This window comes from Drosophila teissieri, chromosome 3L, assembly GCF_016746235.2.
Source record: "Drosophila teissieri strain GT53w chromosome 3L, Prin_Dtei_1.1, whole genome shotgun sequence".
NCBI classification, from domain to species: domain Eukaryota; kingdom Metazoa; phylum Arthropoda; class Insecta; order Diptera; family Drosophilidae; genus Drosophila; species Drosophila teissieri.
In genome coordinates this window covers 2,053,490-2,079,598 of record NC_053031.1, presented here as the reverse complement: position 1 = coordinate 2,079,598, position 26,109 = coordinate 2,053,490, and the positions used below count along the sequence as shown (strand labels likewise).

General features: G+C 43.1%; 1 protein-coding gene across 1 annotated transcript in view; it reads left to right on the top strand.

Annotated features, from left to right (window-relative positions):
• Window positions 1-26,109, top strand: part of LOC122618341 (titin) — a 79,038-nt gene that overhangs the window by 40,342 nt on the left and 12,587 nt on the right. The window contains 6 exon segments of the mRNA XM_043794731.1: window positions 138-310; window positions 6,062-11,812; window positions 14,369-15,905; window positions 16,118-16,342; window positions 16,889-22,607; window positions 22,609-25,718. Coding sequence (XP_043650666.1) covers window positions 138-310; window positions 6,062-11,812; window positions 14,369-15,905; window positions 16,118-16,342; window positions 16,889-22,607; window positions 22,609-25,718 — 16,515 coding nt within the window.

Here is a 26,109-nt window from a genome sequence, read left to right as displayed (position 1 = left end):
TTAGGTAGTTAAAGAAAAAAGGCGTATTACTTTCACTAGCACCGTCCCCATAAACCCAAAGCACATATTACACAAAACAACGCAATGCCACAATAGCTATACAATACAAAATACTAAATGCACACTTTTTTACACAGATACAAATCAAACCACAGACACAACACACATAAAACAAATAACACCAACACAAATATTAGAATCCAGCTCGAATCAAATCACAGAATCGCCAGAAATTATAAAAACTATTGAAACAATATCTGAAGACGGCTCCCCGAAAAAAAAGATGATTCGAACTCGTTTAATAAAAAAGGTCAAGGGTAATAAACAAGAAGTTACCAAGATCGAAATCGTCGAAGAGGACAACAAGCAACCCAAAACAACTGTTACCGTTGAAGAACTTCCATTTGAAGAAGAGAAGCCTGAAGAGATTCAAGAGCTTCCAGAGGAGGTCCGCGTAGTCGAAACTGTAACGGAAAATGGCAAGCCTAAGAAGAAGAAGATCCGCACTCGCGTTATCAAGAAGATCAAGGGTGACAAGCAAGAAGTCACCAAGATTGAAACCGTAGAGGAGGACGACAAGCAACCAGAAACAACGGTCACCGTTGAAGAACTTGCGTTCGAAGAAGAGAAGCCTGAAGAGATTCAAGAGCTTCCAGAGGAGGTTCGCGTGTTCGAAACGGTAACGGAAGATGGCAAGCCTAAAAAGAAGAAGATTCGCACTCGCTTGATTAAGAAGGTCAAGGGTGATAAGCAAGAAGTCACAAAGATTGAAACTGTCGAGGAGGACGACAAGCAACCCGAGACAACGGTTACCGTTGAAGAACTTCCGTTTGAAGAGGAGAAACCTGAAGAGATTCAGGAGCTACCAGAGGAGGTTCGAGTGGTTGAAACAATTACGGAAGATGGCAAGCCTAAGAAGAAGAAGATCCGCACTCGCGTTATTAAGAAGGTCAAGGGTGACAAGCAAGAAGTCACCAAGATTGAGACTATCGAGGAAGACGACAAGCAACCCGAGACAACGGTTACCGTTGAAGAACTTCCGTTTGAAGAAGAGAAGCCTGAAAAAATTCAAGAGCTTCCAGAGGAGGTTCGCGTCGTTGAAACCATTACGGATGATGGCAAGCCTAAGAAGAAGAAGATCCGCACTCGCGTAATCAAGAAGGTCAAAGGTGACAAGCAAGAAGTTACGAAGATTGAAACCGTAGAGGAGGACGACAAACAACCCGAAACTACGGTAACCGTTGAAGAACTTCCGTTCGACGAAGAGAAGCCTGAAGAGATTCAAGAGCTTCCAGAGGAGGTTCGCGTGTTCGAAACGGTAACGGAAGATGGCAAGCCTAAAAAGAAGAAGATTCGCACTCGCGTGATTAAGAAGGTCAAAGGCGATAAACAAGAGATCACCAAGATTGAAACTGTCGAGGAGGATGACAAGCAACCAGAAACAACGGTTACCGTTGAAGAACTTCCGTTCGAAGTAGAGAAGCCTGAAGAGATTCAAGAGCTTCCAGAGGAGGTTCGCGTAGTTGAAACCGTAGCGGAAGATGGCAAGCCTAAGAAGAAGAAGATCCGTACTCGCGTTATCAAGAAGGTCAAGGGTGACAAGCAAGAAGTTACGAAGATTGAAACCGTAGAGGAGGACGACAAACAACCCGAAACTACAGTAACCGTTGAAGAACTTCCGTTCGAAGAAGAGAAGCCTGAAGAGATTCAAGAGCTTCCAGAGGAGGTTCGCGTAGTCGAAACCGTGACGGAAGATGGTAAGCCTAAGAAGAAGAAGATCCGCACTCGCGTTATCAAGAAGGTCAAGGGCGACAAGCAAGAAGTCACGAAGATTGAGACTGTCGAGGAGGACGACAAGCAATCCGAGACAACGGTTACCGTTGAAGAACTTCCGTTCGAAGAAGAGAAGCCTGAAGAGATTCAAGAGCTTCCAGAGGAGGTTCGCGTAGTTGAAACCGTAGCGGAAGATGGCAAGCCTAAGAAGAAGAAGATCCGCACTCGCGTTATCAAGAAGGTCAAGGGCGACAAGCAAGAAGTCACCAAGATTGAGACTATCGAGGAGGACGACAAGCAACCCGAAACAACGGTCACCGTTGAAGAACTTCTGTTTGAAAAAGAGAAGCCTGAAGAAATTCAAGAGCTTCCAGAGGAGGTTCGTGTGGTTGAAACCATTACGGAAGATGGCAAGCCTAAGAAGAAAAAGATCCGCACTCGCGTAATCAAGAAGGACAAGGGTGACAAGCAAGAAGTCACCAAGATTGAAACTGTCGAGGAGGACGACAAGCACCCCGAGACAACGGTTACCGTTGAAGAACTTCCGTTTGAAGAAGAGAAGCCTGAAGAAATACAAGAGCTTCCAGAGGAGGTTCGTGTTGTTGAAACCATTACGGAAGATGGCAAGCCTAAGAAGAAGAAGATCCGCACTCGCGTAATCAAGAAGGTCAAGGGGAACAAGCAAGAAGTCACCAAGATTGAAACTGTCGAGGAGGACGACAAGCAACCCGAGACAACGGTTACCGTTGAAGAACTTCCGTTTGAAGAAGAGAAGCCTGAAGAAATTCAAGAGCTTCCAGAGGAGGTTCGCGTCGTTGAAACCATTACGGAAGATGGCAAGCCTAAGAAGAAGAAGATCCGCACTCGCGTAATCAAGAAGGTCAAGGGTGACAAGCAAGAAGTCACCAAGATTGAAACTGTCGAGGAGGACGACAAGCAACCCGAGACAACGGTTACCGTTGAAGTACTTCCGTTTGAAGAAGAGAAGCCTGAAGAAATTCAAGAGCTTCCAGAGGAGGTTCGAGTCGTTGAAACCATTACGGAAGATGGCAAGCCTAAGAAGAAGAAGATCCGAACTCGCGTAATCAAGAAGGTCAAGGGTGACAAGCAAGAAGTCACCAAGATTGAAACTGTCGAGGAGGACGACAAGCAACCCGAGACAACGGTTACCGTTGAAGAACTTCCGTTTGAAGAAGAGAAGCCTGCAGAAATTCAAGAGCTTCCAGAGGAGGTTCGAGTCGTTGAAACCATTACGGAAGATGGCAAGCCTAAGAAGAAGAAGATCCGAACTCGCGTAATCAAGAAGGTCAAGGGTGACAAGCAAGAAGTTACCATGATTGAGACTATCGAGGAGGACGACAAGCAACCCGAAACAACGGTCACCGTTGAAGAACTTCCGTTTGAAGAAGAGAAGCCTGAAGAAATTCAAGAGCTTCCAGAGGAGGTTCGCGTCGTTGAAACCATTACGGAAGATGGCAAGCCTAAGAAGAAGAAGATCCGCACACGCGTGATTAAGAAGGTCAAGGGTGACAAGCAAGTAGTCACCAAGATTGAAACTGTCGAGGAGGACGACAAGCAACCCGAGACAACGGTTACCGTTGAAGAACTTCCGTTTGAAGAAGAGAAGCCTGAAGAAATTCAAGAGCTTCCAGAGGAGGTTCGCGTCGTTGAAACCATTACGGAAGATGGCAAGCCTAAGAAGAAGAAGATCCGCACACGCGTGATTAAGAAGGTCAAGGGTGACAAGCAAGAAGTTACCAAGATTGAGACTATCGAGGAGGACGACAAGCAACCCGAGACAACGGTTACCGTTGAAGAACTTCCGTTTGAAGAAGAGAAGCCTGAAGAAATTCAAGAGCTTCCAGAGGAGGTTCGCGTCGTTGAAACCATTACGGAAGATGGCAAGCCTAAGAAGAAGAAGATCCGCACACGCGTGATTAAGAAGGTCAAGGGTGACAAGCAAGAAGTCACCAAGATTGAAACTGTCGAGGAGGGCGACAAGCAACCCGAGACAACGGTTACCGTTGAAGAACTTCCGTTTGAAGAAGAGAAGCCTGAAGAAATTCAAGAACTTCCAGAGGAGGTTCGCGTCGTTGAAACCATTACGGAAGAGGGCAAGCCTAAAAAGAAGAAGATCCGCACTCGCGTGATTAAGAAGGTCAAGGGTGACAAGCAAGAAGTTACCAAGATTGAAACTATCGAGGAGGACGACAAGCTGCCCGAGACAACGGTTACCGTTGAAGAACTTCCGTTTGAAGAAGAGAAGCCTGAAGAAATTCAAGAGCTTCCAGAGGAGGTTCGTGTTGTTGAAACCATTACGGAAGATGGCAAGCCTAAGAAGAAGAAGATCCGCACTCGCGTAATCAAGAAGGTCAAGGGTGACAAGCAAGAAGTCACCAAGATTGAAACTGTCGAGGAGGACGACAAACACCCCGAGACAACGGTTACCGTTGAAGAACTTCCGTTTGAAGAAGAGAAGCCTGAAGAAATTCAAGAGCTTCCAGAGGAGGTTCGTGTGGTTGAAACCATTACGAAAGATGGCAAGCCTAAGAAGAAGAAGATCCGCACTCGCGTAATCAAGAAGGTCAAGGGTGACAAGCAAGAAGTCACCAAGATTGAAACTGTCGAGGAGGACGACAAGCAACCCGAGACAACGGTTACCGTTGAAGAACTTCCGTTTGAAGAGGAGAAGCCTGAAGAAATTCAAGAGCTTCCAGAGGAGGTTCGTGTGGTTGAAACCATTACGGAAGATGGCAAGCCTAAGAAGAAGAAGATCCGCACTCGCGTAATCAAGAAGGTCAAGGGTGACAAGCAAGAAGTCACCAAGATTGAAACCGTAGAGGAGGACGACAAGCAACCCGAGACAACGGTTACCGTTGAAGAACTTCCGTTTGAAGAAGAGAAGCCTGAAGAAATTCAAGAGCTTCCAGAGGAGGTTCGTGTGGTTGAAACCATTACGGAAGATGGCAAGCCTAAGAAGAAGAAGATCCGCACTCGCGTAATCAAGAAGGTCAAGGGTGCCAAGCAAGAAGTCACCAAGATTGAAACTGTCGAGGAGGACGACAAGCAACCCGAGACAACGGTTTCCGTTGAAGAACTTCCGTTTGAAGAAGAGAAGCCTGAAGAAATTCAAGAGCTTCCAGAGGAGGTTCGAGTCGTTGAAACCATTACGGAAGATGGGAAGCCAAAGAAAAAGAAGATCCGCACTCGTGTAATTAAGAAGGTCAAGGGTGACAAGCAAGAAGTTACCAAGATTGAGACTATCGAGGAGGACGACAAGCAACCCGAAACAACGGTCACCGTTGAAGAACTTCCGTTTGAAGAAGAGAAGCCTGAAGAAATTCAAGAGCTTCCAGAGGAGGTTCGCGTCGTTGAAACCATTACGGAAGATGGCAAGCCTAAGAAGAAGAAGATCCGCACTCGGGTGATTAAGAAGGTCAAGGGTGACAAGCAAGAAGTTACCAAGATTGAGACTATCGAGGAGGACGACAAGCAACCCGAGACAACGGTTACCGTTGAAGAACTTCCGTTTGAAGAAGAGAAGCCTGAAGAAATTCAAGAGCTTCCAGAGGAGGTTCGCGTAGTCGAAACCATTACGGAAGATGGCAAGCCCAAGAAGAAGCAGATCCGCACTCGCGTAATTAAGAAGGTCAAGGGTGACAAGCAAGAAGTCACCAAGATTGAAACTGTCGAGGAGGACGACAAGCAACCCGAGACAACGGTTACCGTTGAAGAACTTCCGTTTGAAGAAGAGAAGCCTGAAGAAATTCAAGAGCTTCCAGAGGAGGTTCGTGTGGTTGAAACCATTACGGAAGACGGCAAGCCTAAGAAGAAGAAGATCCGCACTCGCGTAATCAAGAAGGTCAAGGGTGCCAAGCAAGAAGTCACCAAGATTGAAACTGTCGAGGAGGACGACAAGCAACCCGAGACAACGGTTACCGTTGAAGAACTTCCGTTTGAAGAAGAGAAGCCTGAAGAAATTCAAGAGCTTCCAGAGGAGGTTCGCGTAGTCGAAACCATTACGGAAGATGGCAAGCCTAAGAAGAAGAAGATCCGCACTCGCGTAATCAAGAAGGTCAAGGGTGACAAGCAAGAAGTTACCAAGATTGAGACTATCGAGGAGGACGACAAGCAACCCGAAACAACGGTCACCGTTGAAGAACTTCCGTTTGAAGAAGAGAAGCCTGAAGAAATTCAAGAGCTTCCAGAGGAGGTTCGCGTCGTTGAAACCATTACGGAAGATGGCAAGCCTACGAAGAAGAAGATCCGCACTCGCGTGATTAAGAAGGTCAAGGGTGACAAGCAAGAAGTCACCAAGATTGAAACTGTCGAGGAGGACGACAAGCAACCCGAGACAACGGTTACCGTTGAAGAACTTCCGTTTGAAGAAGAGAAGCCTGAAGAAATTCAAGAGCTTCCAGAGGAGGTTCGAGTCGTTGAAACCATTACGGAAGATGGCAAGCCTAAGAAGAAGAAGATCCGCACTCGCGTAATCAAGAAGGTCAAGGGTGACAAGCAAGAAGTTACCAAGATTGAAACTGTCGAGGAGGACGACAAGCAACCCGAGACAACGGTTACCGTTGAAGAACTTCCGTTTGAAGAAGAGAAGCCTGAAGAAATTCAAGAGCTTCCAGAGGAGGTTCGAGTCGTTGAAACCATTACGGAAGATGGCAAGCCTAAGAAGAAGAAGATCCGCACTCGCGTAATCAAGAAGGTGAAGGGTGACAAGCAAGAAGTCACCAAGATTGAAACTGTCGAGGAGGACGACAAGCAACCCGAGACAACGGTTACCGTTGAAGAACTTCCGTTTGAAGAAGAGAAGCCTGAAGAAATTCAAGAGCTTCCAGAGGAGGTTCGCGTCGTTGAAACCATTACGGAAGATGGCAAGCCTAAGAAGAAGAAGATCCGCACTCGCGTAATCAAGAAGGTCAAGGGTGACAAGCAAGAAGTCACCAAGATTGAAACTGTCGAGGAGGACGACAAGCAACCCGAGACAACGGTTACCGTTGAAGAACTTCCGTTTGAAGAAGAGAAGCCTGAAGAAATTCAAGAGCTTCCAGAGGAGGTTCGAGTCGTTGAAACCATTACGGAAGATGGCAAGCCTAAGAAGAAGAAGATCAGCACTCGCGTAATTAAGAAGGTCAAGGGTGACAAGCAAGAAGTCACCAAGATTGAAACTGTCGAGGAGGACGACAAGCAACCCGAGACAACGGTTACCGTTGAAGAACTTCCGTTTGAAGAAGAGAAGCCTGAAGAAATTCAAGAGCTTCCAGAGGAGGTTCGCGTCGTTGAAACCATTACGGAAGATGGCAAGCCTAAGAAGAAGAAGATCCGCACTCGCGTAATCAAGAAGGTCAAGGGTGACAAGCAAGAAGTCACCAAGATTGAAACTGTCGAGGAGGACGACAAGCAACCCGAGACAACGGTTACCGTTGAAGAACTTCCGTTTGAAGAAGAGAAGCCTGAAGAAATTCAAGAGCTTCCAGAGGAGGTTCGCGTCGTTGAAACCATTACGGAAGATGGCAAGCCTAAGAAGAAGAAGTTCCGCACACGCGTGATTAAGAAGGTCAAGGGTGACAAGCAAGAAGTCACCAAGATTGAAACTGTCGAGGAGGACGACAAGCAACCCGAGACAACGGTTACCGTTGAAGAACTTCCGTTTGAAGAAGAGAAGCCTGAAGAAATTCAAGAGCTTCCAGAGGAGGTTCGCGTCGTTGAAACCATTACGGAAGATGGCAAGCCTAAGAAGAAGAAGATCCGCACTCGCGTAATCAAGAAGGTCAAGGGTGACAAGCAAGAAGTCACCAAGATTGAAACTGTCGAGGAGGACGACAAGCAACCCGAGACAACGGTTACCGTTGAAGAACTTCCGTTTGAAGAAGAGAAGCCTGAAGAAATTCAAGAGCTTCCAGAGGAGGTTCGCGTCGTTGAAACCATTACGGAAGATGGCAAGCCTAAGAAGAAGAAGATCCGCACTCGCGTAATCAAGAAGGTCAAGGGTGACAAGCAAGAAGTCACCAAGATTGAAACTGTCGAGGAGGACGACAAGCAACCCGAGACAACGGTTACCGTTGAAGAACTTCCGTTTGAAGAAGAGAAGCCTGAAGAAATTCAAGAGCTTCCAGAGGAGGTTCGAGTCGTTGAAACCATTACGGAAGATGGCAAGCCTAAGAAGAAGAAGATCCGCACTCGCGTAATCAAGAAGGTCAAGGGTGACAAGCAAGAAGTCACCAAGATTGAAACTGTCGAGGAGGACGACAAGCAACCCGAGACAACGGTTACCGTTGAAGAACTTCCGTTTGAAGAAGAGAAGCCTGAAGAAATTCAAGAGCTTCCAGAGGAGGTTCGCGTCGTTGAAACCATTACGGAAGATGGCAAGCCTAAGAAGAAGAAGTTCCGCACACGCGTGATTAAGAAGGTCAAGGGTGACAAGCAAGAAGTCACCAAGATTGAAACTGTCGAGGAGGACGACAAGCAACCCGAGACAACGGTTACCGTTGAAGAACTTCCGTTTGAAGAAGAGAAGCCTGAAGAAATTCAAGAGCTTCCAGAGGAGGTTCGAGTCGTTGAAACCATTACGGAAGATGGCAAGCCTAAGAAGAAGAAGATCCGCACTCGCGTAATCAAGAAGGTCAAGGGTGACAAGCAAGAAGTCACCAAGATTGAAACTGTCGAGGAGGACGACAAGCAACCCGAGACAACGGTTACCGTTGAAGAACTTCCGTTTGAAGAAGAGAAGCCTGAAGAAATTCAAGAGCTTCCAGAGGAGGTTCGCGTCGTTGAAACCATTACGGAAGATGGCAAGCCTAAGAAGAAGAAGATCCGCACTCGCGTAATCAAGAAGGTCAAGGGTGACAAGCAAGAAGTCACCAAGATTGAAACTGTCGAGGAGGACGACAAGCAACCCGAGACAACGGTTACCGTTGAAGAACTTCCGTTTGAAGAAGAGAAGCCTGAAGAAATTCAAGAGCTTCCAGAGGAGGTTCGCGTCGTTGAAACCATTACGGAAGATGGCAAGCCTAAGAAGAAGAAGATCCGCACACGCGTGATTAAGAAGGTCAAGGGTGACAAGCAAGAAGTCACCAAGATTGAAACTGTCGAGGAGGACGACAAGCAACCCGAGACAACGGTTACCGTTGAAGAACTTCCGTTTGAAGAAGAGAAGCCTGAAGAAATTCAAGAGCTTCCAGAGGAGGTTCGCGTCGTTGAAACCATTACGGAAGATGGCAAGCCTAAGAAGAAGAAGATCCGCACTCGCGTAATCAAGAAGGTCAAGGGTGACAAGCAAGAAGTCACCAAGATTGAAACTGTCGAGGAGGACGACAAGCAACCCGAGACAACGGTTACCGTTGAAGAACTTCCGTTTGAAGAAGAGAAGCCTGAAGAAATTCAAGAGCTTCCAGAGGAGGTTCGAGTCGTTGAAACCATTACGGAAGATGGCAAGCCTAAGAAGAAGAAGATCCGCACTCGCGTAATCAAGAAGGTCAAGGGTGACAAGCAAGAAGTCACCAAGATTGAAACTGTCGAGGAGGACGACAAGCAACCCGAGACAACGGTTACCGTTGAAGAACTTCCGTTTGAAGAAGAGAAGCCTGAAGAAATTCAAGAGCTTCCAGAGGAGGTTCGCGTCGTTGAAACCATTACGGAAGATGGCAAGCCTAAGAAGAAGAAGATCCGCACTCGCGTAATCAAGAAGGTCAAGGGTGACAAGCAAGAAGTCACCAAGATTGAAACTGTCGAGGAGGACGACAAGCAACCCGAGACAACGGTTACCGTTGAAGAACTTCCGTTTGAAGAAGAGAAGCCTGAAGAAATTCAAGAGCTTCCAGAGGAGGTTCGCGTCGTTGAAACCATTACGGAAGATGGCAAGCCTAAGAAGAAGAAGATCCGCACACGCGTGATTAAGAAGGTCAAGGGTGACAAGCAAGAAGTCACCAAGATTGAAACTGTCGAGGAGGACGACAAGCAACCCGAGACAACGGTTACCGTTGAAGAACTTCCGTTTGAAGAAGAGAAGCCTGAAGAAATTCAAGAGCTTCCAGAGGAGGTTCGCGTCGTTGAAACCATTACGGAAGATGGCAAGCCTAAGAAGAAGAAGATCCGCACTCGCGTAATCAAGAAGGTCAAGGGTGACAAGCAAGAAGTCACCAAGATTGAAACTGTCGAGGAGGACGACAAGCAACCCGAGACAACGGTTACCGTTGAAGAACTTCCGTTTGAAGAAGAGAAGCCTGAAGAAATTCAAGAGCTTCCAGAGGAGGTTCGCGTCGTTGAAACCATTACGGAAGATGGCAAGCCTAAGAAGAAGAAGATCCGCACTCGCGTAATCAAGAAGGTCAAGGGTGACAAGCAAGAAGTCACCAAGATTGAAACTGTCGAGGAGGACGACAAGCAACCCGAGACAACGGTTACCGTTGAAGAACTTCCGTTTGAAGAAGAGAAGCCTGAAGAAATTCAAGAGCTTCCAGAGGAGGTTCGAGTCGTTGAAACCATTACGGAAGATGGCAAGCCTAAGAAGAAGAAGATCCGCACTCGCGTAATCAAGAAGGTCAAGGGTGACAAGCAAGAAGTCACCAAGATTGAAACTGTCGAGGAGGACGACAAGCAACCCGAGACAACGGTTACCGTTGAAGAACTTCCGTTTGAAGAAGAGAAGCCTGAAGAAATTCAAGAGCTTCCAGAGGAGGTTCGCGTCGTTGAAACCATTACGGAAGATGGCAAGCCTAAGAAGAAGAAGATCCGCACTCGCGTAATCAAGAAGGTCAAGGGTGACAAGCAAGAAGTCACCAAGATTGAAACTGTCGAGGAGGACGACAAGCAACCCGAGACAACGGTTACCGTTGAAGAACTTCCGTTTGAAGAAGAGAAGCCTGAAGAAATTCAAGAGCTTCCAGAGGAGGTTCGCGTCGTTGAAACCATTACGGAAGATGGCAAGCCTAAGAAGAAGAAGATCCGCACACGCGTGATTAAGAAGGTCAAGGGTGACAAGCAAGAAGTCACCAAGATTGAAACTGTCGAGGAGGACGACAAGCAACCCGAGACAACGGTTACCGTTGAAGAACTTCCGTTTGAAGAAGAGAAGCCTGAAGAAATTCAAGAGCTTCCAGAGGAGGTTCGCGTCGTTGAAACCATTACGGAAGATGGCAAGCCTAAGAAGAAGAAGATCCGCACTCGCGTAATCAAGAAGGTCAAGGGTGACAAGCAAGAAGTCACCAAGATTGAAACTGTCGAGGAGGACGACAAGCAACCCGAGACAACGGTTACCGTTGAAGAACTTCCGTTTGAAGAAGAGAAGCCTGAAGAAATTCAAGAGCTTCCAGAGGAGGTTCGCGTCGTTGAAACCATTACGGAAGATGGCAAGCCTAAGAAGAAGAAGATCCGCACTCGCGTAATCAAGAAGGTCAAGGGTGACAAGCAAGAAGTCACCAAGATTGAAACTGTCGAGGAGGACGACAAGCAACCCGAGACAACGGTTACCGTTGAAGAACTTCCGTTTGAAGAAGAGAAGCCTGAAGAAATTCAAGAGCTTCCAGAGGAGGTTCGAGTCGTTGAAACCATTACGGAAGATGGCAAGCCTAAGAAGAAGAAGATCCGCACTCGCGTAATCAAGAAGGTCAAGGGTGACAAGCAAGAAGTTACCAAGATTGAGACTATCGAGGAGGACGACAAGCAACCCGAAACAACGGTCACCGTTGAAGAACTTCCGTTTGAAGAAGAGAAGCCTGAAGAAATTCAAGAGCTTCCAGAGGAGGTTCGCGTAGTCGAAACCATTACGGAAGATGGCAAGCCTAAGAAGAAGAAGATCCGCACACGCGTGATTAAGAAGGTCAAGGGTGACAAGCAAGAAGTCACCAAGATTGAAACTGTCGAGGAGGACGACAAGCAACCCGAGACAACGGTTACCGTTGAAGAACTTCCGTTTGAAGAAGAGAAGCCTGAAGAAATTCAAGAGCTTCCAGAGGAGGTTCGCGTCGTTGAAACCATTACGGAAGATGGCAAGCCTAAGAAGAAGAAGATCCGCACACGCGTGATTAAGAAGGTCAAGGGTGACAAGCAAGAAGTCACCAAGATTGAAACTGTCGAGGAGGACGACAAGCAACCCGAGACAACGGTTACCGTTGAAGAACTTCCGTTTGAAGAAGAGAAGCCAGAAGAAATTCAACAGCTTCCAGAGGAGGTTCGCGTCGTTGAAATTATTACGGAAGATGGCAAGCCTAAGAAGAAGAAGATCCGCACTCGCGTAATCAAGAAGGTCAAGGGTGACAAGCAAGAAGTCACCAAGATTGAAACTGTCGAGGAGGACGACAAGCAACCCGAGACAACGGTTACCGTTGAAGAACTTCCGTTTGAAGAAGAGAAGCCTGAAGAAATTCAAGAGCTTCCAGAGGAGGTTCGCGTCGTTGAAACCATTACGGAAGATGGCAAGCCTAAGAAGAAGAAGATCCGCACACGCGTGATTAAGAAGGTCAAGGGTGACAAGCAAGAAGTCACCAAGATTGAAACTGTCGAGGAGGACGACAAGCAACCCGAGACAACGGTTACCGTTGAAGAACTTCCGTTTGAAGAAGAGAAGCCTGAAGAAATTCAAGAGCTTCCAGAGGAGGTTCGCGTCGTTGAAACCATTACGGAAGATGGCAAGCCTAAGAAGAAGAAGATCCGCACTCGCGTAATCAAGAAGGTCAAGGGTGACAAGCAAGAAGTCACCAAGATTGAAACTGTCGAGGAGGACGACCAGCAACCCGAGACAACGGTTACCGTTGAAGAACTTCCGTTTGAAGAAGAGAAGCCTGAAGAAATTCAAGAGCTTCCAGAGGAGGTTCGCGTCGTTGAAACCATTACGGAAGATGGCAAGCCTAAGAAGAAGAAGATCCGCACACGCGTGATTAAGAAGGTCAAGGGTGACAAGCAAGAAGTCACCAAGATTGAAACTGTCGAGGAGGACGACAAGCAACCCGAGACAACGGTTACCGTTGAAGAACTTCCGTTTGAAGAAGAGAAGCCTGAAGAAATTCAAGAGCTTCCAGAGGAGGTTCGCGTGGTTGAAACCATTACGGAAGATGGCAAGCCTAAGAAGAAGAAGATCCGCACTCGCGTAATCAAGAAGGTCAAGGGTGACAAGCAAGAAGTCACCAAGATTGAAACTGTCGAGGAGGACGACCAGCAACCCGAGACAACGGTTACCGTTGAAGAACTTCCGTTTGAGGAAGAGAAGCCTGAAGAAATTCAAGAGCTTCCAGAGGAGGTTCGCGTCGTTGAAACCATTACGGATGATGGCAAGGCATCAAAGAAGAAGATCCGCACTCGCGTGATTAAGAAGGTCAAGGGTGACAAGCAAGAAGTTACCAAGATTGAGACTATCGAGGAGGACGACAAGCAAGCCGAAACAAAGGTCACTGTTGAAGAACTTCCGTTTGAAGAAGAGAAGCCTGAAGAAATTCAAGAGCTTCCAGAGGAGGTTCGTGTGGTTGAAACCATTACGGAAGATGGCAAGCCTAAGAAGAAGAAGATCCGCACTCGCGTAATCAAGAAGGTCAAGGGTGACAAGCAAGAAGTCACCAAGATTGAAACTGTCGAGGAGGACGACCAGCAACCCGAGACAACGGTTACCGTTGAAGAACTTCCGTTTGAGGAAGAGAAGCCTGAAGAAATTCAAGAGCTTCCAGAGGAGGTTCGCGTCGTTGAAACCATTACGGATGATGGCAAGGCATCAAAGAAGAAGATCCGCACTCGCGTAATCAAGAAGGTCAAGGGTGACAAGCAAGAAGTCACCAAGATTGAAACTGTCGAGGAGGACGACAAGCAACCCGAGACAACGGTTACCGTTGAAGAACTTCCGTTTGAAGAAGAGAAGCCTGAAGAAATTCAAGAGCTTCCAGAGGAGGTTCGCGTCGTTGAAACCATTACGGAAGATGGCAAGCCTAAGAAGAAGAAGATCCGCACTCGCGTAATCAAGAAGGTCAAGGGTGACAAGCAAGAAGTCACCAAGATTGAAACTGTCGAGGAGGACGACCAGCAACCCGAGACAACGGTTACCGTTGAAGAACTTCCGTTTGAAGAAGAGAAGCCTGAAGAAATTCAAGAGCTTCCAGAGGAGGTTCGCGTCGTTGAATCTATTACCGATGATGGCAAGCCATCAAAGAAGAAGATCCGCACTCGCGTGATTAAGAAGGTCAAGGGCGACAAGCAAGAAGTTACCAAGATTGAGACTATCGAGGAGGACGACAAGCAACCCGAAACAACGGTCACCGTTGAAGAACTTCCGTTTGAAGAAGAGAAGCCTGAAGAGATTGAAGAGCTTCCAGAGGAGGTTCACGTGTTCGAAACGGTAACAAAAGATGGTAAGCCTAAAAAGAAGAAGATCCGCACTCGCGTGATTAAGAAGGTCAAGGGTGACAAGCAAGAAGTCACCAAGATTGAGACTATCGAAGAGGACGACAAGCAACCCGAGACAACGGTTACCGTTGAAGAACTTCCGTTTGAAGAGGAGAAGCCTGAAGAGATTCAAGAGCTTCCAGAGGAGGTTCGCGTCGTTGAGACCATTACGGAAGATGGCAAGCCGCAAAAGAAGAAGATCCGCACTCGCGTGATTAAGAAGGTCAAGGGTGACAAGCAAGAAGTCACCAAGATTGAAACTGTCGAGGAGGACGACAAGCAACCCGAGACAACGGTTACCGTTGAAGAACTTCCGTTTGAAGAGGAGAAGCCTGAAGAGATTCAAGAGCTTCCAGAGGAGGTTCGCGTCGTTGAGACCATTACGGAAGATGGCAAGCCGCAAAAGAAGAAGATCCGCACTCGCGTGATTAAGAAGGTCAAGGGTGACAAGCAAGAAGTCACCAAGATTGAAACTGTCGAGGAGGACGACAAGCAACCCGAGACAACGGTTACCGTTGAAGAACTTCCGTTTGAAGAGGAGAAGCCTGAAGAGATTCAAGAGCTTCCAGAGGAGGTTCGCGTCGTTGAGACCATTACGGAAGATGGCAAGCCGCAAAAGAAGAAGATCCGCACTCGCGTGATTAAGAAGGTCAAGGGTGACAAGCAAGAAGTCACCAAGATTGAAACTGTCGAGGAGGACGACAAGCAACCCGAGACAACGGTAACAGTCGAAGAAACTGAATTAAGTGCTCCCAGTGTTGGCAGAGTTCAACTTAAAAAAAGAGTAATCGTTCAAAAACCCGAAGATGCTGTTACGGTGTTTGAATTGCCCGAGCGGAAATCAGTTATACTTTCAGAAAAAGAAGATGGAACTCCAACCAAAACTGTTATTAAAACAAGAATTATTAAAAAGATTCAAGGGCCGAACATGGAGGTGACAAAAGTTGAAACCGTTGAGGAGTATGAAAAAGCACCACAAACTAAAGTATCGGTAGAAAAGTTTAATATGCCATTCCCGGAGCTTCCTGAAGAAAGGGTATCTGAAGTAGTTGTGTTACCTGATGAAGTTTTTGAGTCTGAAGCTGTTGATAATGAAGGACGTTTAAAAATTATTAAAACCAAGAAGCGTGTCATTAAAAAACCTGCACTCGATAATACTGAAGAAGTAACTGAAATAGGAATTATTGAACAAGACGATACGGAGCCTATATATTCAGTTAAAACACATGAACGACCCTTAACTGAATCGAAGCCAGAGGACGGTAAATTAATCGAGCTGCCCGAACATGTGACAGAACTAAAAGTAATTATGCCGGATGGGAAGAAAAAGAAAAAGACCATTAAGTCCAGAGCTTTTAAAAAGAGCCTTGAAGATGATCTTGACGAAGTTACAACAATCCATATAATAGAGGAGGAAGATAAGGAACCACTAACTACAGTGAACATAGAAGTTGTGCCTTCTGATGAGATATCAATCACGCCCACACCGATAGAAGAACTTCCCGAGGAAACCGTATTTACCGAAGAATTAGATGAGAATAAGAAGCCAAAGAAGAAAACTACAAAAACACGAACATTTAAGAAGCGAGGTCCAGATGACGATGAATATTTCCAAATTCAAACAATAGATGAGGAAGGCAAGGAGCCCATCTCTCTTATTCGAGTTGTTAGCGATGAAAATATTGCTGATATTATCGATATTAGTAAACTTGATGATGAAAAGGTTTCAAAACACAAACAAAAGCCACACAAGCATAAGGGTAAGAACACAAAGAAACACAATTCAAACACTCAATTAGCAAAAACAACTCAAATTGAAGTATACGCAAGACATCTTTGTTTCTTAAACTTTTCATTTCATAATTGTTTTGTTATTTCATTGTTATTATTTAATACTTGAAATAGGACTTTAATAACATATTTTTTTGATCATTTTACAAAACACAAATAAACATAAAATGCCCTTATACAGTGGATAAACCAAAGGCCGGTAACACAGAAACGGAACACCCAGTTTACATTACGACATTTAAGTCTGTACAAAACGAAGATGGAGAAACAACCATACAAACTGAAAACAAGCGAATTTCTCAGGAGGAAGGCATCGTTGTTGAGGAAGTCCTCAGCGATACAGAACTCATTCCAGAAGACAAAACACAATTACACCTTGAAATAACCGAAGTCAGCGAACCAACAGGTGATTTTTTCTTTATAAACACTTATTTTTATATGTATACATATACAAACAAATATAGGTAACTTTTGAAGTTAAAAAAATGTGAGGTTTACACAATTTATCAGGCTAGGATTTATAGGCGTAAATTTCATAATTTATACGTAACAAAACGGCATACACGAAAACATGATCAATATTTTGTAATAATTATATCTACTAACTAACTTATTTTATGTACGTGGGACGTTAATTTAAAACTATATACCATTGAGTCTAATACGTACATGGGTTAAACTTTTACAAACTTAACATAATTTGGAAAAAAAAACAAATAATGTTGTCTTTGCTTTCCATGTATTTTGTAAATATTTTTCATAATGTGGTTTAGGTTTATAGAAGAGTAACCCACAATTCAATAAAATCAATTTCCTAACCAACTCATCTCTAAGCGCAAAACTTTGTTCTTCATACAAAGTTTGTGTGCTGTAAAGCATTATATAAAATGCAAATATAAATTTAAAAATTAGTTTAGTGCTAACACAAAACACATAATTTTTTCTTAAACAGACCAATACTACAAAGAGTACACTATCACTGAACCTGAAGAGGCAAGTGCAGACGCTATACAAAAACCAACTAAAGACAATACACCAAAACAGAAAAAGACCATAGAAACTCCAATTGAGGAAGTTGACGAGACTGTTATCGTTGAAGAGGGTACCGGGGAACAGACTAACCAGACAGCTATGAAACGAAAACCAAAAAAGGTTAAGGGTAACGTACAGGTAGAGGTTGTTGATGAGAAACCAAGTGAAAAGAAGGAAAAGGCAAAGAAAAAGAAAGTGGTCAAAACAAAACGAGATGAAATGGATGACTACATACAATTTCTCATACATCAAGAAATCCCAAAGACTGTTCTACAACCGTATCATCGCACCGAAATGGAACTTCCTCAAAGAGCACGTCGTGACTCTTCCTTTAAACAACCAGTCAAGCTTACTCCAATGAAAATTGAGAAAGTCGAGATTAAAAAGCCCAAAATGGTTGAAATAAGTTCGGTAGTGGAGTTCCCACAAATGCTCAAACTTAAAGCCCCTAAACAACGTCCACAGGAAGAGAAAAAGAAGAAGAATGAAGCTTCATTCAAAAACAAAAAATTAAAGAGTTGGATCAGATTTATACCATATGCACCATACTGTTTCCCATATGTAGTTACCGAATTAGAAACTATCCGCGAAGTAGGAGAACTTTCACGAAATGTTGCCGAAGCAGAAGAGGTATTAAAGCTGCGTCCAAGGAAATTTAAGCATTCGAAGCCCGAAAAGGCTGAACTTGAAGAAGCCGATCTAGAGGCATTTGAATCTGATCATTCCGAAAAATCTAACAAGGAACTATTACACCCGAAATACAAGCGCGCCAAAAAGCAAAAGAGCGAAACTCCGGATGAATTAAGGAAACTTAAGCTTGGAAAAGGTAATGTTCCTCAAAATGAGGAAGCATCTGAGGAAGTTCATTTGAAACCAATTAAGCCTGATATAGCAGAGACTACAGATGGTGAAAAGCCTGTTAAGACACAGGAAGATGAAGTTGTCAAGAAGAAGAAGACCAAAAAGAGCTCCAAGCCTGAAGAAGGACTTCAACTGGAACCCATTGAATTTAAAGAGATGGAGGGAACCTCTGAGATCCCAGAAGAATCCGACACATCTGTGTCTGTAGATACTACCACCCAGGAGAAACCTATATATAAAAAGAAAAAGAAGGTGACTCCTAGTACAGAGGGAAACCAGTACGAAATATTACCAGGGGAACCTAGGAAACTTGAAGAAAGCCCTGAAGATGACCTTAATCTGCGCAAACGACAAGGTGAAAGGCCTGATAATGAAATGACAGATATCAAGCTCAAACCATATTATAAGTTCGAAGTGCTTGATCTGGAACCCGAAGGCGTCCAAGCTGAAACAGTACCTTTTATTGAATTAATAGCAAAGGAACCCAAGAAAAAACGAAAGATAAAGGTTAAGACGGAACAAGAAGATAACACCATTGAAATCGTACCACTTTCACCTGTGGATAACGATGAACCAATCTTTGAAATTACAGTCACAAGCTCAGAAATTCTTCAAGAGGACGCAAAAACCAACAAAATTGTTAAGAAAAAGGTAAAGCGAATGAATAAACAGGAATTGGATGATTTTGTTACAGAGTTACAAGAGGAGCCAAATCAGAAGGTATATGAGACTAGCATGTCTGATTTCTATGAAGTAAAGTTGACCGAATTGCCGTCAGAAACAGACAAAGATAAGCCTAAGAAACGCAGGTTAAAACATGAAAAGGGCGATGAAGTGAAAGTTGTGGAAATTGTTGAAGGCGTGGTGGCACCCGGTGTAGAGCCTTTCTATGAAATAACTGTAATATCTAGTGAAAATACTGAAGAAGAAAGTGGAGAGATGACAACTGATAAGATCAAAAAGAAATCCAGGAAAATTAAAAAGGATGAGCTCGATGCATATATACAGCAGTTGATCAATGCCGAAATCCCAGTAACAGAACTAGAAAAATATGAAAAAATCGATGTAGATGGTAAGGCGAAAAAACCTAAAAAGCAAAAGCCAAAGCCAGAGAAAGCATTGATTGATGAAGGCGAAACTCTTCAAGTTGGAGTCACAGAGCATGAGCCAACTAAAAAATCAAAAACAAGAAAACAGGAGTTAAAGAAAACTGTAAAAGAAAAAGAATTGAATGAACACGAAGAAGTTCCAGAACACGACGAGTTCCTTATCAACAAGATTGAGTCGGAACGTCCTCAAGATGAAAGCATTGAAGAAACGGAAAAAGAAATTTTGCCGGTCGTAGATAAAGTCTTGGCAGATTTAAGTGATAGCCTACCTTTCGTTGTTGTTGAGGAAGATTTCAAGAATATGCCATTGGACGATGTTGTAATTCCTTTGGAAGATGAGAAAATACTAAGAAAACGAAAGGTCAGAGCTAAAAAGGACTCGAAATTATACGAAATCGAAATTATTGAAACCGAAAAACCAGGTGACAAGCCTGATGAAGCAAAGGTTATAGTTATAACGACAGAAGTTTCTGGTGATACAATTGACGGACCCGCTTTATCTACTTCTGAGGCACCGAAAAAATCTGTTAGAAAGGTTAAGAAAGAGAAGCTTAAAGAATTCATTGTCAAAATAGTCGAGGAAGCCCCATTAGATGACGTCTCTGAAATATGTGAAGAGGTTTCCAGACCTCTTGCCAGAAAAATCTCGGAGAATGAGGATATTAGTTCATTTACAACTACGGTAATTGAGGAGCAAATAGTAAAACCTTTTCTGACAGAAAAAACAAAAACGGTGGACGACGTTCGCCTGAAAAAAGACAAGAAAAAGAAAACTGATAATCAGCAAAAGATAAAAACATCCGACTTTGAACCTACTCCAACTTCAGAAGATTCAACAATTGCGGAATATACTCCAAAGATTTCAGAAAAGGATGAAAATCCTCAAACGGACGAATATTTGGTAGAAGTAAAGGAAAGTTTGCCAAAAACCAAAAAGAAATCAGCAAAGAAGCAAAAAGAGGAATCCCTCGCTGAGCCTATATCGCTTTATACCATTCGTATTGAGGAGTCGACCCCAGAAACTTTCACCAAAAAAATAGATGAAGACGGTAAGGAAGTTGTACGTGTCATTAATAAGAGAAAAATTATTAAGAAAGAGGGACCGAGGGAATATCTAATCGAAGTTACTGAAACATATGAAGATAACAAGCCAGAAGCAGATGTTTTAGTTCGGACCACTGAGACAACGCCCTCAATCGATTCCACGCCTCAGGAACACCACAAGATAAAAATCGTACAGAAAAAGAAGCCAAAGACCGAAAACCTGGACAATTATGTTCTAAAACTAATAGATGAAGAAATTCCTCATCAAGAAAATGAAGAATTTGAACCCACTTTATTGGAGACCTCTCCAGAGTCTAAAAAGGGAAAGAAAATTAAGAAACATCACAAAAAAACTAGCGAGGTTATCGACGGCATTCCGATTACTGTATATGAGGTAACAATACAAGAGAGTGAAACTGATGAAGATGATTATAAGCCAGATGAATACACTTTAGTGAAAACTGATCATGAGGATATAGAGGACGCTTCCAAGGACCTGAAAACAAAAGTCTCAAAAGAAAAGCCTAAGTCAATGAAAGATAAATCGTTAAAGTTCCAAGTAGCTGAGGAAGACAACCCTCAACCAGTAATTGAAGATATCTCGGAGGATGTACAAGTTGTACAAATTATTGAAGAAGACGGCACACCAAAACACGTTGAAATTAAGAAAAAGAAGGTTTCCCGCAAACAGGGTCCAAGGGAACAAATCTTTGAAATTACTGAGAAAAAAACTGGCGATGAACCTTTATCTGAAGTAACTATTGTGGAGATTACAGAAGAACGGCCTCAAGAAGAAGTCTTAGCGGTTCAAGAGAAGAAATCAATTAAAAAACAAAAGAAACTAAGGCCTGAAGATGTCAATAGTTATGTTATCAAAGTCCTTGAGGAGTCAGCTGAACCCATTCGATTCGATAAACTTACGGAAGACGCAGATGACAAGCCACAACCAGTTATGGAAAATATTTCCGAAGATGTACAGGTGGTGCAAATTGTTGAAGAAGACGGCACACCAAAACAGGTTGAAATTAAGAAAAAGAAGGTTTCTCGCAAACATGGTCCAAAGGAACAAATCTTTGAGATAACCGAAACAAAAGCTAGTGATCAACCTTTAGCTGAGGTAACAATTGTAGAAGTAACGGAAGAAGGCTTAAGTGAAGACGTTCTGATACCTAAAGAAAAGAAAACAGTTAAGAAGCTAAAGAAACTGAAGCCTGAAGATATCCAAAGCTATGTCATTAATGTTTTGGAAGAGTTTAATGAACCTGATTGGCATGATAATGCCGAAAAACCAATAATTATGGACATTGCAGAATGCGTTGAAATTGTTCCAGTAACTGAAGAAGATGGCATAACTAAGGAGGTTGAGGTTAAGAAGAAAAAGGTTTCCCGGAAACAAGGTACGAAAGAACAAGTTTTTGAAATCATCGAGACAAAAACTAGTGACGAACCTTTGGCTGAAGTTACAATCCTCGAGCTTTGTGGTGACAAATCTCAAGAAGACATTATTTTACCGCAGGAAAAGAAACCAATCAAGAAAACAATTAAATTGAAGCCTGAAGACGTCGAAAGCTATGTCGTTAATGTTTTGGAAGAGTTTTGTGAGCCTCAAAACTTTGAGATAACTGAGCCTACTGAGGAAGACGCTTTTGAAACTAGAACAAAACACAAAAAGCCCAAGAAGCCGATTGAGAAAGCACTAGAAAATGTCATCCTTATAGAAGAAATGGCTCCTGAAACGGTTATAGAAAATATTGTGAACGAAAATGGAGAAGAAGTTAAACAGGTTAAAACAATCAAGAAACTTAAGAAAAAGGAGGGCCCTAAAGAGTATCTCATTGAAATAAAAGAAACTTATGAAGAAAATAAGCCAGAAGGCGACATTGAAATAACAACTACGGAGTTGGCTCCTGAGAACACTTCTGATGCCTCTGATGATCAACCAGTCCTTGTTCTCCAGAAAGTGAAAAAGAAGAAGCCTGTCAAAGACGATCTTGACAAATACATACAGCAGTTAATCGAACAGGAAATCACAAAAACACCTCTAGAAGAATATGAACCAACCGAAATGGATTCGAAAAAGAAGCCCAAAAAGAAGGTGAAATCTCACAACAAAAAAACCATTGAAGTTGTTGATGGGTTACCAGTTACCATTCACGAGTTCAATGTGGAGGACATCGTTCCAGAACCTGAGGACATAGAAAAACCAGAAAGTTTGTTAGAGGAAATCAAGGAAATACCACAACTGCCAGACGATTCTACCAATTACCTTATAAACATTTCTGATGAATTTTCTGAAGCGGATAAGCCAATAAAACAGCCTACTGAGGAGGAACCCATAAAAAAAGAGAAGCCATTAAAAAAGAAAAAGAACGTTGAGAGCCCTGTATCATTGGAAACATATGATCACACTGTTGAAGTCGTTGCTGAACCCACATTGGAAGGAACTGTTAAAGAAGTAACTGTCAAGAAACGCAAGGTATCGCGTAGAAAGGGGTCTAAAGATCACATCTTTGAAATTACGGAAACCACAAGTGAAGATCGGCCCACTGCTGAAGTACAGTTAGAAGACTTAGTTCTGAAGAAAACGAAGTATGAAAGAAGGTTAAAAAAAAAGAAAAAAGATGAAAAATATAATTAATATTATCGAAGAATTCATACAGCCAATTCCAGTTGGCCTAGTTGAAGGTGAAGTAGAAAAGGTCCAGGAGGAAAAATCTAAAAAACCTAAGAAAACTCCAACAACGTACATAGCCACAGAACAAGAAGACAATGATAACGATGTCGCTGCGTTGGTTAGGGAAGACTTAGAGCCAACTATTGAGGGCGGTTTAGAGATGCCTTCAGAATCACTTGAATTTACCATTAGTGTTAAAGAACAACCTGAGGGGGAAGAACAAAAACAACCTAAGCCGAAAAAGATAACCAAGCCAAAGTCCATCAAGCAGCCTGTTGTAGATCAAAGCCTAGACTATCTTATTAGGGTGGTATCTGAAGAAAGCATAAAAGATGAACCAGTCCCTGAAGATGATGTGGTAACTGAAGCTGCAGAAGATAAACCTTCCGAAGAACCAACTTTCCAAGTAGAAGAAATCGAGACCGAAGCGGTGGAAAAAGAAGTTATCGACGATAAGGGAGAAACGACAAAGCAAAGTGTAACCAAAAGAAAAATCAAAAAGCAGGTTGGCCCCAAGGAAGAACTTATTGAAATTGTGGAGACGAAGACAGGTGATACTCCAGAGTATGAAGTCATTGTAACTACCGAAGAGGTTCAAGAAACCAGCGAAGAAGCTCCAGAAGAGAAAAAACCGAAAACGGTCCGCAAAGCTAAAAAGATTCCAAAAGATGATCTTCAGGATTATATTCAGAAGCTTATTGAGCAAGATATTCCAAAAACCGAACTGGAAAAGTATGAAAAAATTGACTTGGACGAGCCCGTAAAAATGAAAAGAAAGCCTATCAAAAAGGTCAAGCAATCTGAGGAAAAACCAACAAAAGAAACTGAAGAGCCATTGGAGGATAAATCTGTGGTAAAGATTTCTGAATATCCTGAAGTTGCCAGTGACGAACCAAAGCTAACAATTGCTGTTAAGGAATTCGTTCCACAAAAGCCAGAAGAAAAGCCTTTCGAAATTGTAGTACTTGAAGAAACGGTTGAAACCAATAGGGAGCCAGATGAAGAAGGAATCGTAAGAGAAAAGGTGGTTAAGACTAAAAAGATAAAACAGAATAGAGGCTCAGTAGAAATGGTTCATGACATAGTCGAGGAAATCGATACGGATACAAACGAATCTGTAATAACAGTCACGACCACCGTTCCAAAGGAGACACCTGATCAGGAACAACCGACAGTAAAACAAAAACGTACAAAGAAGATTAAGAAAGACGAAGTGGATGACTTTATCAAACGAGTTATTGAGGAGGAGGCACCACAACCGGATGAGCCCGTGGAAGTAGTGGCTATCGATGATTTCGTTCCCAAACCAAGTTCTGAGAAGAGGAAAAAGAAGCCAATAAAAGAAAAGCAATCTTCCATTGAGGAAAAAACGCCTCACCAAGATAAAGTTATCTTCACTGAGTCTGTTCCAGAAGACTCTCCAGTTAGTGATGATCTTATAACTGTGGTGGATTCAGCACCAATCGCAGAAGAACCAGAATACAAAGTAGATCAGATTGAAGACACTAAGAAACCGGAGAAGAAGAAAAAACCAAAGGCTTTAGCCACAAATCAAACGGAAAACCTACTAGAGGACACTGTTGAAAAGCCTTTGGACGTTTCACAGAAGGATTCTGAGCTGGAAAAACCAGAAGTTCCGGAATTCCTTGTTTCTATTAAGGAAGACGAACAAAAGCGTACTCAGCCTGAAACGAAGAAAACTCCTAAAATAACCACCGAACAACCAAAACAGCCTTCAACGGAAGAATACGAAATTCAAGTAAAGGAAGAGGTGTTGGAACCGGAAGAAGAAAAGCCGTTTACAGTTCAGGTAATTCAAAGCGAAACAAACGTAGAAGAAACCAAAGATGACACTGGAAAAGTGCATAAGCAAGTTACTACAAAACGAAAGTTGCGACGACCTGACGGCGAAAGTGAAATAGAGATTATTGAAGTTGTTAGGGATGATCAGCCTGAGGCGGAAATAACTATTGTAGAGTATGAGCCAGAACATGTAAGCCAGGCCGAAAAACCCAAAGAACCTAAAAAGAAAACGAGAAAGGTTAAAAAGGATGACATACATGACTACATACAAAAGTTAATTGACTTGGAAACACCAAAGACGGAGCTTGAAAGGTATGAGAAAATCGAATTCGAACCAGTTGTCAAGGATAAACCATTGGATAACCTGATTGACGTTGTGGACGAGTCGCCCATTGAAGTGACGAAAAAACATAAAAAGCCGAAATCTAAAGAAGTTCCGATAGAGGAATCTTCTGTTCCGGATGAATATGCAAAGGTCAGAGTGGTCGAAGAAGAAGCTCCTGAGCAACCCGAACTACCGGTCCAAATTCTAGAAGTTCAGCCAGTAGAGGTAGATGTTAAAGAGGTTATAACTGAAGCTGGCAAGCCGGTTAATGAAAAGACTACTAAGCGAGTTTTGAAGAAGGTGGGACCCGAAGAACAAACAACATTCAAGATTACAACAATTGAAAGCGAGGATAATGATTCGGTTACAGTTATTGTTGACGAAGAACCAGAAATAGTTTCCCCACAGTCTACCGAAGAACATCCAGAACAGCCTAAAGAAAAACTAGCGCCAAAACCCAAGAAAACTGTAAGAAAGGTTAAGAAGGACGACTTACACGAATACGTACAGAAACTTATAGAAGAAGAAATTCCTAAGGTAGACCTTGAAAAATATGAAAAGGTAGAAATGCCAGACAAACCAGTGAAACAAGCTCCTTCTGAATTCATTTCGGAAGACGCAAAACCTGAACAATCCCAACCCATATCAATAGCACACGACACAACGAAACCCAAGAAAACTAAAACGCATAAGCCAAAGACAGAAGACGCAGACCAGCAAGTACCGGACGAACCGACAGAGACCCCTGTAGACACCACTGACATACCAGAGTTTACACCAACCCAAATTGCACAGCCTGAGGACACAGCCACTGCACAAATTACACCAAGCGCACAAGAAGAGAAATCTACTCAAGATGACACTAAAGATACAATTCAAAAAACAGTTAAACATAAAAAAACAAAACCAGACACACAAAAAAGCGTTGAAACAAGTAAGTTACTAGAAGAGAGTTTTTGGAGCCACCAAATCCTGCTGCAGTACCTTCTGCTCCTTTGTGTGTGTCTTTCGCATTTGTTTATTCCCCTTGAAACAACGTTGATTTCCAATTATTACGCCTATTCCCACCTATATTTCTCTTCTCTTTCTCGCTGTTGAATTTCGGATCTCTTAATTTGAGTCATTTTAATTGCAGTCCTAATCTCTTCCAGTTAACCATTCCCAAAAAACAGTCACACTGTAATAATACCTTATGCATGTTTAATGTTCTAAGCCATTATGTAATTTAAAAATGTTGTACTTAACATAATTATACTTCTCGTTACCATTCCAATTTTCAAGCGCTAATATTTAATAATAAAATAAAACCAAAAGAGCGAAATTTA